The sequence below is a fragment of the Citrus sinensis genome, chromosome 2 (genome assembly GCF_022201045.2).
Source record: "Citrus sinensis cultivar Valencia sweet orange chromosome 2, DVS_A1.0, whole genome shotgun sequence".
Lineage (NCBI taxonomy): Eukaryota > Viridiplantae > Streptophyta > Magnoliopsida > Sapindales > Rutaceae > Citrus > Citrus sinensis.
In genome coordinates this window covers 20,743,284-20,757,282 of record NC_068557.1, presented here as the reverse complement: position 1 = coordinate 20,757,282, position 13,999 = coordinate 20,743,284, and the positions used below count along the sequence as shown (strand labels likewise).

Genomic DNA, 13,999 nt, shown 5'->3' with positions numbered 1-13,999 from the left:
TGATTTGTATTGAGACAACAAAGCCTTTGGCGGATCATTTTTTTTTCTCTGAATTTCATGCCGCCCCTTCATAATTCTTTCTCCAGGCCAAAAAAATTCTCATTTTTTCATAGAAGTCAAATAAATTATCTTTGGTACTTCGCCACTGCCGGTATGTGCATTTGATTGAGCATCTAACCCTCCTACAAAAAAGATATCCTTAAATTTTCGACAAAAGAGCCCTGCCAAGAGCATTGGTCCTAGTACCTAAAAAAATTATCAAGTATATTGTACCCTAATTAATAAAGTTATATCATTTATTACATAACAATCTTTGAAAATACTAAGGGCTAAGTTTTTAATTGTCTCGGCACTTAGGTAGTGTTTGGTTGGGAGGAGAAAATGTAGGAGATGAAAGTAATTTAAATTTCTTTTTTATTTTTATTGTTTGGTTTGACAAAATGTATAAGAATTTAATTTCCATTAGAATTTAATATCCATCATAATGTAAAATTTAAATTCCACACTAAGTAGTGAAGAATTTAAATTCCTCTTATATTAGAAACTAAAATTTTCAAAATTACCCTGCATCTTTTTAACTTATTTAATGCCATTAATAAATATTATTTATGATTTTATTTTATTAATTTAATATTATAAATGGACCACCGCCGGACCACTGCCGGACCATCGTTGGACTTCGTCGGAATGTTGTCGGACCACCGTCGGCTCTCGTCGGAAAAATCGTCGGGCCTCCGTCGAAACACTGTCAAACCTGCCGGAATGTCACCGGATCACCGTCAGACATTGCCAGAATGTCGCCGGACCACCGTCAAACCTCCATCGGACTTCCGCCGCTAGTCACCGGACCGCCGTTTTATTTTATATATATATTTTTTTTTATTACTAATATAAATAGATTAATATTTAAGGTAAATGATAAATTTGTCTAAAAAATAAAATTATAATTCATTTTCTTATCAAATTTTATATCAAACCAAACAACAAAATTTAATTTCACTACTCTTCTCCATTCCTTTCTTCTCATTTCCTCTCCATTCCACTCTTTTCCTCTCCTCCATTTTCTTCAAACCAAACATGACCTTAGGATATAAAGCAGAAATCCTATTTAATTTTTTAAGTCTTTACTTTAGAAATCGGTTGTGATATTTTGCCTAAACTTGATACATAAAAATTTATCTCATAAATGTTGGACAATAGCATGGTGAGTTGATATTTTTAAGCATAATTTTGAACAGAACATATTTTGAAAAAAATGAAAGATCATTAGTGATTCAAACTCTTCTCTGTGATTACTTTGAAACGATATATTGATATACTCAAAAAGATTTGAGTGAACGAGAAATTAATGTTCAAAGTATACTCGTTGACCACACTAAATAAAGTACAAGCTATAAAAACTTTCACAGCTACTTAAATTTGGAATTAATTATGTTTTTAATTCGAGAATTCATTTTTTTTACATGTGTTTTAGTGTACTTGAGCTCAGGCACGACAAAAGTTTGTTGAAAATAAATTAGTTTTGCGTTTATGTTATTTGTTCTCTTTGTATTCCAGCAGACAAACTTTATTAATTTTTTCGCACCAATCAGAAAGAGTCAAATATGTTTTAAAAAATTAGAAATTCTACAATACATATGATGTTTCATGTCATCTGATAATGTGGAACTACTAACCAATAATTTTTTTACATGCGTTCAATTAATTTTTAATAATTAAAAGTCAAACAATTTCCTCCCTTTCTCACTCTTTACACTAGTTTCAAAAATTCTTCTTCCCTCTTCCAAATTCCAAGAAAATTTAATTTATTAGAAATTATAAAAATAATAAATTGAATAAAGTGCCTACAAAGAGCCTGATTTCATCCTCTTTCTTCCCCTTGACAACTCCATTTCCCCTGCAAAAAAATGCAACAAATTTTCTTCCCATTTACAACTCCATTCCCCTGCAAAAAAAATGCAACAAATTTTCTAATTAAGCAAGTGACATGATTTTCTAGGGAAATGGATTTGTGAATGGGAAGCAAAAGGAGCATCAAAACAAGATTATTTTTAAATTTGCAAAGTTAATTAAGGTTGGGTGTTATCATACTTCAAACATTTGCAGAAGCAGCTAAGTACCATTCACTAATTTTTTCTTTTGCCCACCACCTGTTTGTTTAATGTATTGTGAAACCAGTTAAGATATTGATACTAGATATATATATATATATATATTTGTAATTGTATGATTCATTGTTTCTTGATGGACAAACATGTGTCAGGATTATATAGATTACTTGTAGATTCCGAAATTATTGCAAGTAAAATATGTATGTTTCCTTTGGTAAACATGCCCTCATGAATGGAATTCTGTTTTGAATTTTCAATAAAATTGTAGGGAAACCACTTGAAAGAGAATCATTTATAATCAATTTCAGTAAAAAAAAAAACCAAATGTTCAATAATTTAAAAGGCCATAAAATAGTTTTTCACTGTTGCTCAATATTGTTCCGCATGTATCAAAATATCTTCTTCTTTTTTTCATTAAATAACAAAATGACAACACTAGTGCTAAAAATAAACTATAAATTGAAAACTCACAAGTTTATGAGTTAAATAGAATTTAAACAACAATATTTTTTGAATAAATTTGAGAAGCTAAAAAAAAAAAAAGTATCTAACAATAAACAGTACACTATTCTCAAGTGAACTAAGATTCTTGTACCAATAGCAAGGATTATTTGCAGGGAAGTTGAGAAGTCTTTCAAATCGGATGTTGTGACATTTCTAATTAAGCTAGTGGCAATGTTTTGCAGAAGAATGGAGATGCGAATGGGAATCAGGAGGAGCATCAAAGCAAGATTACCAAAGGCATGTTTTTGCAGGGCAATGAAGTTGTAAATGGAAAGGAGGAGGAGGATGAAATTAGGCCCTCTGTAGGCACTTTGTTCAATTTATTATTTTTATAATTTCTAAATAAATTAATGTTTCTTGAAATTTGAAAGAGGGAAGAAGAATTTTTGAAACTAGAGCAAAGACAAAGAAAAGGAGGGAATTGTTTGACTTTTTAAAGTTTGAAAATTGATTGACACATGTAAACAAATTATTAGTCAACGGCTCCACATTATCGGATGACATGGAACATCATATGTATTGTAGAATTTCTCTTTAAGAACACTACACGTCTCCGATTCTCTCTCTCCTATTATAGTGTTTTTTTTCATTATTTTGTTTCTACAATAAACTAAAATCCTACATTCTTTTGTTTCTATCATTTAATTGATGAATATCCTAATCTAGAAACTGAATAGCTAGGAAGGATCCTAACTAATACGAGACTACTTTTCCCACTTAAAAGACAATTCTTATTGCTTACTTCGGTTGACGCGGGATTTAGGTCAGTGCCGGTGCCTAAAATAATTGATTAATCACGAGATTTTCATACCGACGTTTCATGAGTCTTTCTAAAGACCAAAACAAAATTCTCATTCTTTCTCACAGAAGGTCAGAATACATTATCTTTGGTACTTCGCCACTGCCAATATGTGTATGTGATTGAACACCAAACCTTCCTCTAGTTTGCTAAAAAAAGGGGGAAAAAAGAAAGGAAAAATTTTTTTGACTTGGTAATTAATCACGAATTTTCTTTCTCATTAATCATGAACGAAAAAGATGTCAATTAACGCTTTTCGTGTTTGTAAACAGTAAAACTAAAACGATTATAAAGTATGAAAGCAAGCAAGAAATTCTTTAACGTGGGTTGATGAAATTAAAGTCAGAAATGCAATTACCCCAACCAATTTTAAAAGAATTGACTGACTCGCAATGTTTCTTCGTAGAGCTGAAGTCACCATTTGGCGGGGCACGTGAAATTCTTCATGATAATGTTAGGTTCGTTAACTAACTGTACTGGCTATTGGAAGCAACTGACTACAGCTCTTGATTACGGTACCTAGTGCTTTTGATCTGATTTATCAGCGCCTAGCCGCCAACTTTGAATCCTCGTACCTGGTAATCGATTAAATTTTATCACGAGTTGACTTCCAATAAATTCAATCCACATGTTGTGCTGTTTTATATTAGTCAAAAAGTTTGAGATTTTGTCACTTGTTGGGTGATAGGATATACGCAATCCCCCAATTGAACGGACTTGTTAGATCTTGTTACGTTAATTTCATTTGTTTTAACAAGTTAATATTTTGGAGTCAATGCATGTCAAGACTTGTGGTTAATAATATTAATTGTTGAACTTGTAGGTGACATCTCAAGTTTTAGGTTGAGCAGCTTGTAACACAATGTACAAATTGTTTTTACTTTTACTGTCTTTTGAATTCACATTTGTTCCAATTTCACCGGTTTTCATTAAATACGCGTGAAATTTTATGTGAAGGATACTTTAAATAAGATTAGGATTTAATGCTGAGCTTTTTTTTTTTTTTTTGGTTGGTTGAACGCTGAATCAATTATCAATATTTATTTTGAGTTTTTTATTTTTTATTTATTTCTCTTACCTAACAATTATTGATTCAGTACTCAACAAAAACTCAGCTCAACACTGAATCCTTATCCCTTTAAATATCTAGGCCAAACATTAAACATCTAGGTCTACAGTTTGGTTGCACTAACAAATGAATTGACTAGTGCGGTTATGTATCAAGTCAAAAATAATAATTAGATAAGAACACTATTGTGTATACACATATTGTGTTTTCTTACCATCTCAAAAGACCAAAACTAATATATACACACACACATGCAAATGAACATAGAGCCATAATTAGCACATCAAGCACAAGATCGATCAATGGATTCTTCAACAACCCAAATACCTCAATTACCATCCTTCCCACTCCTCTTAACTTCTCTTCTCTTCTTCTTAATGCTAGTTAAATATTGGAAGCAATCCGAAGGCGGCAAAGGCAAGCTGCCTCCAGGTCCAAAGCAGCTGCCCATTATAGGCAACCTGCATCAATTATCATCCCATGGCCTTGGCCTACCACATCATGCTGTGACAAAATTCTGCAACAAGTATGGCCCCGTGATGAAACTACAGCTAGGCCAACTCGTCGCCGTGATCATTTCATCACCCGAAGCAGCCAAAGAAGTGTTGAAAACAAACGAGAGCAGCTTCGCGCAAAGGCCTGAAGTGTATGCTGTTGAAGTAATGTCATACGATCACTCCAGCATTGTGTTTTCGCCCTACAATGACTACTGGAGGCAGCTCAGGAAAATTTCCGTCCTGGAGCTCTTGAGCGCGAAGCGAGTCCAGTCATTTAAATCAATTAGGGAAGATGAAGTGTGGGATCTTGTTGAATTTATTGCCTCGTCCGAGAGGCAGTGCATCAATCTAAGCAAGCATATCTTCGCTATGACGAATAACGTGGTGTCGCGAGCAGCTTTTGGGAAGAAATGCAAAGATCAGCATGATTTTACAAGGTTGCTTCAGGAAATTATGCAACTTGCCGGAGGGTTTGATGTTGCCGATTTGTTTCCATCGCTTACGTTTCTTCGTTCTTTGACTGGGATGAAGCCTGCGCTGCTGAAAATTCAGAAAAAGATTGATAGGATTCTTGAAGACATTGTGGTTGAACATCAAATGAAAAGAAAAGATGCTGCTAGCGGCATTAATGCTGAAAAACCTGACGGGGATGATCTAGTTGATACGCTCTTGAATTATGCTGAGGCGAATGACCATGACATTGATTTTCGCCTTACAATTGATCAAGTCAAAGCTGTCACTATGGTAAGATCTATATTTAATTACATATTTCCCTAAAATTTGGACCAATAAATGCCCCTCACGTATTACTCTGTTTTGCTGTAAAACTGTACATAAGCAATCAAGAATTCTCTAAACTAGTATAAGGTTGTCAGATTTTTTGTGAGCGACATTTAATTCGGTTGGTAAAATCTCTTGAGTTGAAACAAGAGATTTAGCATTCAAATTCTGCTACGATGAGTGAAAAAATGTTTTAGTTACCATATGCTAGGCTAAAGTAAAAAAAAAAAAAAAATTTGTTAAGTATTTTATTTCAGGTTGCACAAATTCCTTTTAACATAGTCAATCCAACTCTCATATCAAATGTGTAGTTAGAATTAGAAAAATCAGTGGACACTCATGCTGCGTTCAAAATATTTTCAGGATATTTTCTCAGCAGGGAGCGAGACTTCAGCAACATCAATGGAATGGGCAATGTCAGAACTGCTTAAAAACCCGAGAGTGATGAAGAAGGCACAAGAAGAGATAAGAGAAGCATGCAAAGGAAAGAGCAGAATTGAAGAAGCAGACATTCAAAAGCTTGATTACCTGAAAGCAATTATCAAAGAAACATTCAGATTACACCCTCCAGGTCCCTTGATTCCAAGAGAAGCAAGAGAAACTTGCGAGATTAGAGGATACAGAGTACCAGCTAAGGCCAAAATCCTGATTAATGTTTATGCAATGGGGAGAGATCCAACAATTTGGAGCGATCCTGAAAGCTTTTATCCAGAGAGGTTTGAAGGTTCTTTCATCGACTTCAAAGGGAACCACTTTGAATTGCTTCCATTTGGTGGAGGAAGGAGGATTTGTCCGGGCATTTCATTTGCTACTGCAAATATTGAACTTGGACTTGCTCAGTTGCTCTACCATTTTAATTGGAAACCTGGAAATGGGATCAAACTTGAAGACCTTGACATGGGCGAGAATTTTGGGATGACTGCTAGAAAGAAGGAGAATTTGCTTGTGATTGCAACCACTCATATTCCTTTCCGAAAATGAGGCTCTTTCCAAAAATCTCCATTTTGAAAAATAAAAATTTTAAGTAATACAACAATGTGTTGCTTAATTATGTGTTTTTGTAACAAGTGTAGGTATTGGATATGCCAACAAATTTTAGTGCCTGTCCAACCTTTTATTTCATTAATATGTCCGTTTGAGTTGAGAGGGTTACAGAGACACCAATAAAGTTTAAAAAAAGATGCAAATCATGTTTAATTTCTATGTCACTACGAAACAGTTCACATATTTATTCTTTGTGCTATTAATTTATGTTAAAATTTAGGTATATACAAAATTTAGTTGTTTTTTTAGTATCATATCCTTTCTTTCTTTTTTTTAACGTTGTTCAATTAATAATTAAAAAACAAAAGTCACAATCAAATAAACAGTTGTAAGGTGGTAAAAAAATGAAAACCATGCGAAATAAATCTGTCACCAACACGATCCTTTAATTCTTTCTTGTTAAAAGAAATGAAAAAAAAAACCAACATCACTTAAACAGAGGTGGGAAGCATTGGATCTGTATTATACAGTTTCTCACTTAATCAGGGTTGTAATGGAAGCAGAGGTCTCGTATATCGTAGTTGCAAGATGGAGATATAATTATGCGTCTGCACGTCGAAGAAAGAATGTGATTAGAGGCTTGTTAACCGATGAGGGGGAGTGGGTACAATCTGAGGAGAGCCTTCAATCTGTTATTGGGAGATTATTTTCATAGACTTTTTTCTTCTTCAAAGCCGAGGTCAGCTCTGTGGGATCCAGTGTTGGAGAATCTGAATACAAGAGTTTCAGAAAGATATGAATGAGGAATTGACTTGACTATGGGCTTCATAAGTGACAAAATAGGATCTGCCGTTAGATTTCTAATTTTCTCCTACTAAAATCAATATATATATAACTAATTTTATTTTTTTATAATATCCTGAAATTCTCTTGGCATCAAAAAATTTAAAGTAAAATAGGGGTGAAATGAGTCATATGTTTAATAATTTATTTTGAAAATATAAAATATATATTTATTACAAGAAAAATATTTTAAAATAACAAAAAAATATAATAATATATTATTATTAAGTTTTTACTCGCATCAAAATATATATTTTTCTTATTTTTAATACTTATTTTTTAATTTTAATTTTAATTTATATGATTTATTTAATATATAATAAATATAAACAAAAGTAAGCATGGGTCCAAATAAATTGTGACATGCATTTCTTAAAGATCACTAGGGAGTTGCTAGTCATCAAGTGGCCTCTACTTCCTTAACCTTTTTGAATGGATGAGACTGTTGTGGTATTGTTGCTGTTGATGCAAAATTTTGCTTAATGTACTACTAATGATTTGTGTTCCGAACTTTGTTCTAAATCAAGCTTTGTGGCATATTTTTTCCTTAAGTTGAGTGTCTCAAATCACTTATCTATTTATGATCAATTGTTCTGTCCAAAAAAAAAAAAAGCAATTATCAAAAGGGGGGCTTGCGTACTAACGATAACTCTCCAATGCTAAAATCAGCTTTTTTTACTCAATGCTAGAGAGAAAAAATCTATAGTGGCATAGGCAGAGTTTTTTTACTTATTTTATGCCTATCATCTTACCTTCAAAAGGGTAGTCTTGGCCTCTATATAGACATCTTGAGTCAATAGAAGAGGTTATGTGACACTTTTCTTATGACAAGTATCAGTCAAAGTCCATGCATGGAAACACATATTTATATGTGTCAATACTTGTTCGTGACAAGTATTCTTTGGACACTTGTGATGATTTTGGGCCCTAGGCCTTCAATGGGCTTGAGGTTGAATTTGACATTTCTGTTAGTTTCTTATAAAGAGGATTGATTTTGTAATATTTTGTCTATAAATGCATTCCATATAATGTATATTTGATTTGCTTGTAGGCCAATTTTATAAAATGCTTATTTGCATGTAGGCTCGTTCTATAAAATGTATATTTGCCTGTAGGTATATTCTGTAGTAAAGGTGGCAATTTCTAGGTCCGGGTTTAGGTTCGGCCTATTCGAATCAAGACTAAAGCACTAATTTTCTATACCAGACCTAGATTTATACCCAGTTTTTTATGATATGGGTTTGTACCACATTGAATCTGAGAAAACTCAGGTTCCCAGATTGCGAGTTTTGAATCCGAATTACTTATAACGTTTCTAAATTCTGAAGACTGGAATGAAGTTAAAAATTTGTTTGCAGTTCAAGCAAATCATAAACTTGTTCTAAAAAAAATCAAATACAAATCATATGACACATCAAGTTCTTCAAAAATACAATACAAATATATAATCTAAAATTCAAAGTTTCACAGCAATAAACATCCACAAATACAAATTCATAATATAAATCTACAATTCAAATTTCAAACCACTAGTCTAAAGACTACACTCTTAATCATCTACTTCATTTAACTATTCCTCACTAATCAAACTTTCATCAATCAAATGCTCCGCATAAATTATTGCTTCTTCTGGAATTCCATCTAAAAAAAATGCATAAATCATTAACATAATGAACAAGACAACTAGTTCGTGATAAATTGATAATAGCAATAATATAGAAAATTCATTTGATTCCAATAAATAAGTTTTCCATACCTTTTAGGTTTTGTTCAAGAAAAAAATTAAGTTTGAGTACACACCAATGCCTCCACTATAGATGAATGAAATCTACTGCGATGAGGGATCAAATGTCTACTTCCAACACTAAAGTGAATTCAGAAGCAATTATTGATACATGAATAGCCAAAATGTCTCTTACAATCTTTGCAAGTATGAGATATTTGCCTTGATTATTCTTCCACCGTGACAAAATATCAAATTAACTAGTTGAAGGCAAAGTATTTACCTCAAGATAAAACTCTAATTCTGTTTTTAAATGATTATTTTGGGTGGTGCTTTCATTTCTGAATGATGCCCACTTATTAGATATTTCATCCAAGTTCAAGTCCAATACAATAGAATCCCCTGTTGTAGTAGCTTGAGAATTGGCATAACCATTAACACCCCCCCCCGAATTTGATGAATGTTTTACTTCATACTCATGCATTATATCAACAAATAACTTATGCACCATTTCAATTTCAGATTCAGCTTTTTCTCCATATATTTTAGGAAATAAAAAATTAATCAGTAGCATCTTATGCCTAGGATCTAATATAGTCTCCACTATAAAAACTCCATGAATAACATCCCAATACTCGTCATACTTTGCAATCATCTTTTTGGCCATATTTTTTAGCCCCTTAATTGGTGATTGCAACCATACATTCTTTGATAATCTAATTTCACAAATCTTTGCAAAAATAAATTAGATATCAGACATCATGTCCCTAAAAAAAGTTCTACCAACTTATAAAACTCTTTAGATACTCTCACATAAGTTCTGACAAATTCCACTCTGACTCACTAGGCAATGATGTGTAATTTCTTTCTCATTCCTTCAAACGATCAAATGCATCTTTATATAACAAAGCAGTAATAAGCATTAAATAAATGGAGTTTCATCTAGTTTTACAATCAAGTGTCAAGTTCTTGGTTTCTTTAATACCTAATTGTTTTTTTACAATCTCAAAAGTTTTAACTCTAGCAGGTATTGTTGTCCAATAAGGAATAATATCTCTAATTTTTTCAACTCCCTTTTGTATCATAGATAAACCATCCCTAAATATCAAGTTCGATATATGAGTACAACAACGCATATGAAAGAATTTGCCATCCATAATCATTGAACTAGTAGACAATTTCCCCGACAACAAGTCAACCATGGAATCATTTGCAATACAATTATCAACAGTTACAGTGGACATCTTTCTATCTACATTCTAATCTATCAAATAATTATACAACTCATTGCACATTACCTCACCACTATAAGGAGTTGGCACATATATAAATCTAACAATGTGAAAAAATAGTTAAATTATTAAATAATACATTAATTTATGTACTCTATCTCACAACTACTGGCAGTCCATATATCTGTAGTTACTACAATTCTACTCTTATAAGCTTCCAAAATACTCATTGTCTTCTTTTTCAACATCATAAAACTTCAAAATTTTAACTTCGATGGTATACTATAGAAGGTTAGAGTAGTTTTAATAGGTTGTAAAACCCAACATATTCAAAAATGCTAAGGGAATCTCATGTAGTATAATCATTTTAGCCACAAAAAACTTTATTGTTGCCATATCCCACTTTGATTTAGAACTACATTTACTAAGTGCAGTGGTTCCATTAGCTTTAGAAGAAAAAGATAGACGCTTTTGCTACAAATTCTTGAATGATCTTCTAGGACAACGTTTACCATAATTCGTCAAGTGATTAGTACCTTTAGAATAATGTCCTTGCATAATTAACCCACAGTAATTACAAACTGCCTGAACTTCCTCACTCAACTTAACTTTTTAAAATGATTCCAAGCATCAGAGACTACGCCGCTCGAAATGCTCTCTTTGCAGCCACCATCACCTCATTTTTTTGAAGTGAAATGAGTAGTATTACATCTACGGCCACGGCCACAGCCGCGCCCACTCCCTCGAACTATTGCCATTGACTCTGGTTCTAATTCAATAGTTGTATCATCATTATTTTTTGCTTTTATCCTGACCCCCACACATACACTTTTATCTCTTTTTTCCATAGACATCCATATCGATTCTTTGTTCATTTTCCATTATGAATTTGCCACCCTACATCCAGATCGATTCTTTGTCAAAGACTCTTCCTTTGGGCATTCTACTTAGAAACATTTTCTAAGTATCTAGGCTATTTTTTTTTTTTTATAAAGAATAGACGTAAGTCATTATTTGTAAAAAGTGAACCTAGGTCATTCTTTGTAAATAATGGACTTAAAGCTTTCTTTGTAAAATCACACCTTTGGCGCTTCGTCGAAGACTATTTGGGCATTCTACTTTGAAATTTTTTCTAAGTACCTTGGTCATTCTTTTAAATAATGGACCTAGGTCGTTAGTTATAAAAAGTGGTCCTAGGTCCTATTTTTGTAGAATCACACCTTTGGCGCTTTATTGAAGACTCGCTCTTTGGGCGATTAACTTATAAATATTTTTTACCTAGGTAATTTTTGGTATAGAATGGACCTAAGTAAGTTATTTTTATAAAAAAATAGACCTATAATATTCTTTGTATAGAATGAACCGAAGTCTTTCTTTGTAAAATTGACCATCTTACATTTAAATACTTTAAGTACTTAGCCATTCTTATAAAAAATAGGCTTAAGCTATTTCATGTAAAATATTTTCATGTAAAATATTTTTGTTAGGCCTACATTTTTTTGGGGTTTGAGCTTTTCATAATTTAGTCTAACACTTACCTAAAAGTGAAAAATTCAACAAAGATAACTCAATTTCGCGCCATCAGTTTGAGTAATGCCATGTATCTTAAGTTTTGGCAAATCGAATGAAGGGGTGTTAGAATCTGTAATATCTATTAATCAAAGTGCTTTTGTTCCGGAACGACTGATAACTGATAATGTCAGTGTTGGAAACAAGTGTTTGCATAAACTCCGATCGTGTAAATCTAACAAGTAGGGTTTGGTGGCGCTAAAGCTTGATGTCAGTAAAGCTTATGAAAGGGTGGAGAGGAGCTTTTTGCAGCATGTTGGTGAGGCGTTTGGGCTTTTCTGATCGGTGGTTAAATCTACTACGCCCTTGTTCCCTTTTTTTGATTGTCTGGGGATGAGTTAAAGCCTGTGTGGGATTTTGCCAAAAGGCTGTCCGTTATCTCCTTGTCTCTTTATTCTTTATTCTAAGGCCTTTTCAGCCATGATTCATGAGGTTGAGGATGCTAAGCATATTCACAGGATGCAATCTGCTACTGATTTCTCTGTTTCTCATCTACTTTTTGCTGATGATAGTTTAATCTTTTGCCAAGCTTCCAAGGATAAGCGCTGTTATTTGATAGGTTTTTAATTTTGACAAATCTTCTGTTTTGGTCAGTCCTTGTACGGCTATCAACTCTAACCTATTTAGGTTTACCATCGATGGTGGGGCAGCGGAGATGAGAGTCTTTTCACGTGCTGAAATTTCAGGCACAGAAAAAACTGAACAGGTGAAAGTTGTAATAGAAGTTCTTTTTCATGTGGAGCGAAGGAAGTTATAATAAAAGCAGTTGCTCAGGCCATTCCGACTTATTTATCTGTTTCTCGTCTATGAGTGTTTTCCAATTACTGGTAAGCTACTGGTAATTTGAGTCGACCTAAACGGGATAGGGCCTTCGTTTTCGAGATTTAGGGTGCTTTGACCAAGCGAAGTTGGCTAAACAGGGTAGGCGGCTATTAGTGTATGATACTACTTTTGTGACTACAGTGTTAAAGGCTCCTTATTTTTCGAAGGTGTTCCTTTCTAAAAGCTGGGATGAGTAGTATTCATTCTTATGTATGGCGAAGTACTATTTGGGGTCGTGCATTGTTACAGGGAGGGATTCGTTGGAGTGTGGGGTGGGGGTCTGCAAATTCGGATTTATTAATTACTTTTCGACTAATATCGCTGAGGAAATAGAAGATGATATTTTGGTTGCTGATTTGTTGCTGGATGGGAATGCTTGGAATTAGTTGTTGCTGCATCAACATTTAGTAGAGGATCTTCCATGGATTATCAAGCTCAAGCTGCCTTCTCAATAATTTAGCGATGGGATCTTGTGGCACTTGATAGACATGGCGAGTACTCGATTAAATCAGGTTACCAACATGCTTTGTATTCTGGGGATCTCACTTGTGCACATCGTCTAATTGGGTTTCTCGGGGGTGGGCATCTGTTTCGGAGCCATCGGTTCCTTCTCAGGTAAAATCTTTTTTATGGCGTGCTCTCTCTGACTGTCTCCCTTCTATGATGAATCTGATATTTAAAATGGTGATAGCTGATCCTAGTTGTCAGTTAAGTCCTGTGAGATGTGAAACTACTATGCATGCTTCATTTTATTGTAACTCAGTTTGTAGAAATTGTGATGGCTGTTTCTTTTGGCTCTGTTTGGGATGCTTTTGGGTTTTTCATCTCTGTTTTGTCTAATGCTTGAGATTCATTCGTTGGTTTTAATTATGAGGGGAGTTTGGGGTCCAAGAAACGGAGTGATATATGAAGGTTTGCCTGTGAAGTCTACCTGATTTGTGGCTCGGGCAGCGGGAGTGTGGGCTAGTTTTAGTCAAGGTAGTAAGTGATATGTGAGGGCTGATCTGATTGCTTATATTTCAATGATTTGTGATTGGCAGCCACCTGTTCATGGGCGTTTTAAGCT

The 13,999-nt window shown here is 33.7% G+C and overlaps 1 protein-coding gene across 1 annotated transcript; it reads left to right on the top strand.

The window, feature by feature from the left end:
- Nucleotides 1-4,762: 4,762 nt before the first annotated feature.
- LOC107175730 (premnaspirodiene oxygenase-like) lies at nt 4,763-6,973 on the top strand. The gene is made up of 2 exons (XM_015527461.3): nt 4,763-5,724; nt 6,124-6,973. The coding sequence occupies exons 1-2, from the start codon at nt 4,786-4,788 to the stop codon at nt 6,739-6,741; spliced, it is 1,557 nt and encodes a 518-aa protein (XP_015382947.1). The 5' UTR covers nt 4,763-4,785; the 3' UTR covers nt 6,742-6,973.
- Nucleotides 6,974-13,999: the final 7,026 nt, after the last annotated feature.

What these genes read in the sequence shown, in the direction of transcription:
- LOC107175730 (XM_015527461.3), top strand. Translation starts at nt 4,786, where the DNA reads ATGGATTCTTCAACAACCCAAATACCTCAATTACCATCCTTCCCACTC. An exon ending in AAGTCAAAGCTGTCACTATG is followed by an intron (nt 5,725 to 6,123) that starts GTAAGATCTATA and finishes AAATATTTTCAG; the next exon opens with GATATTTTCTCAGCAGGGAG.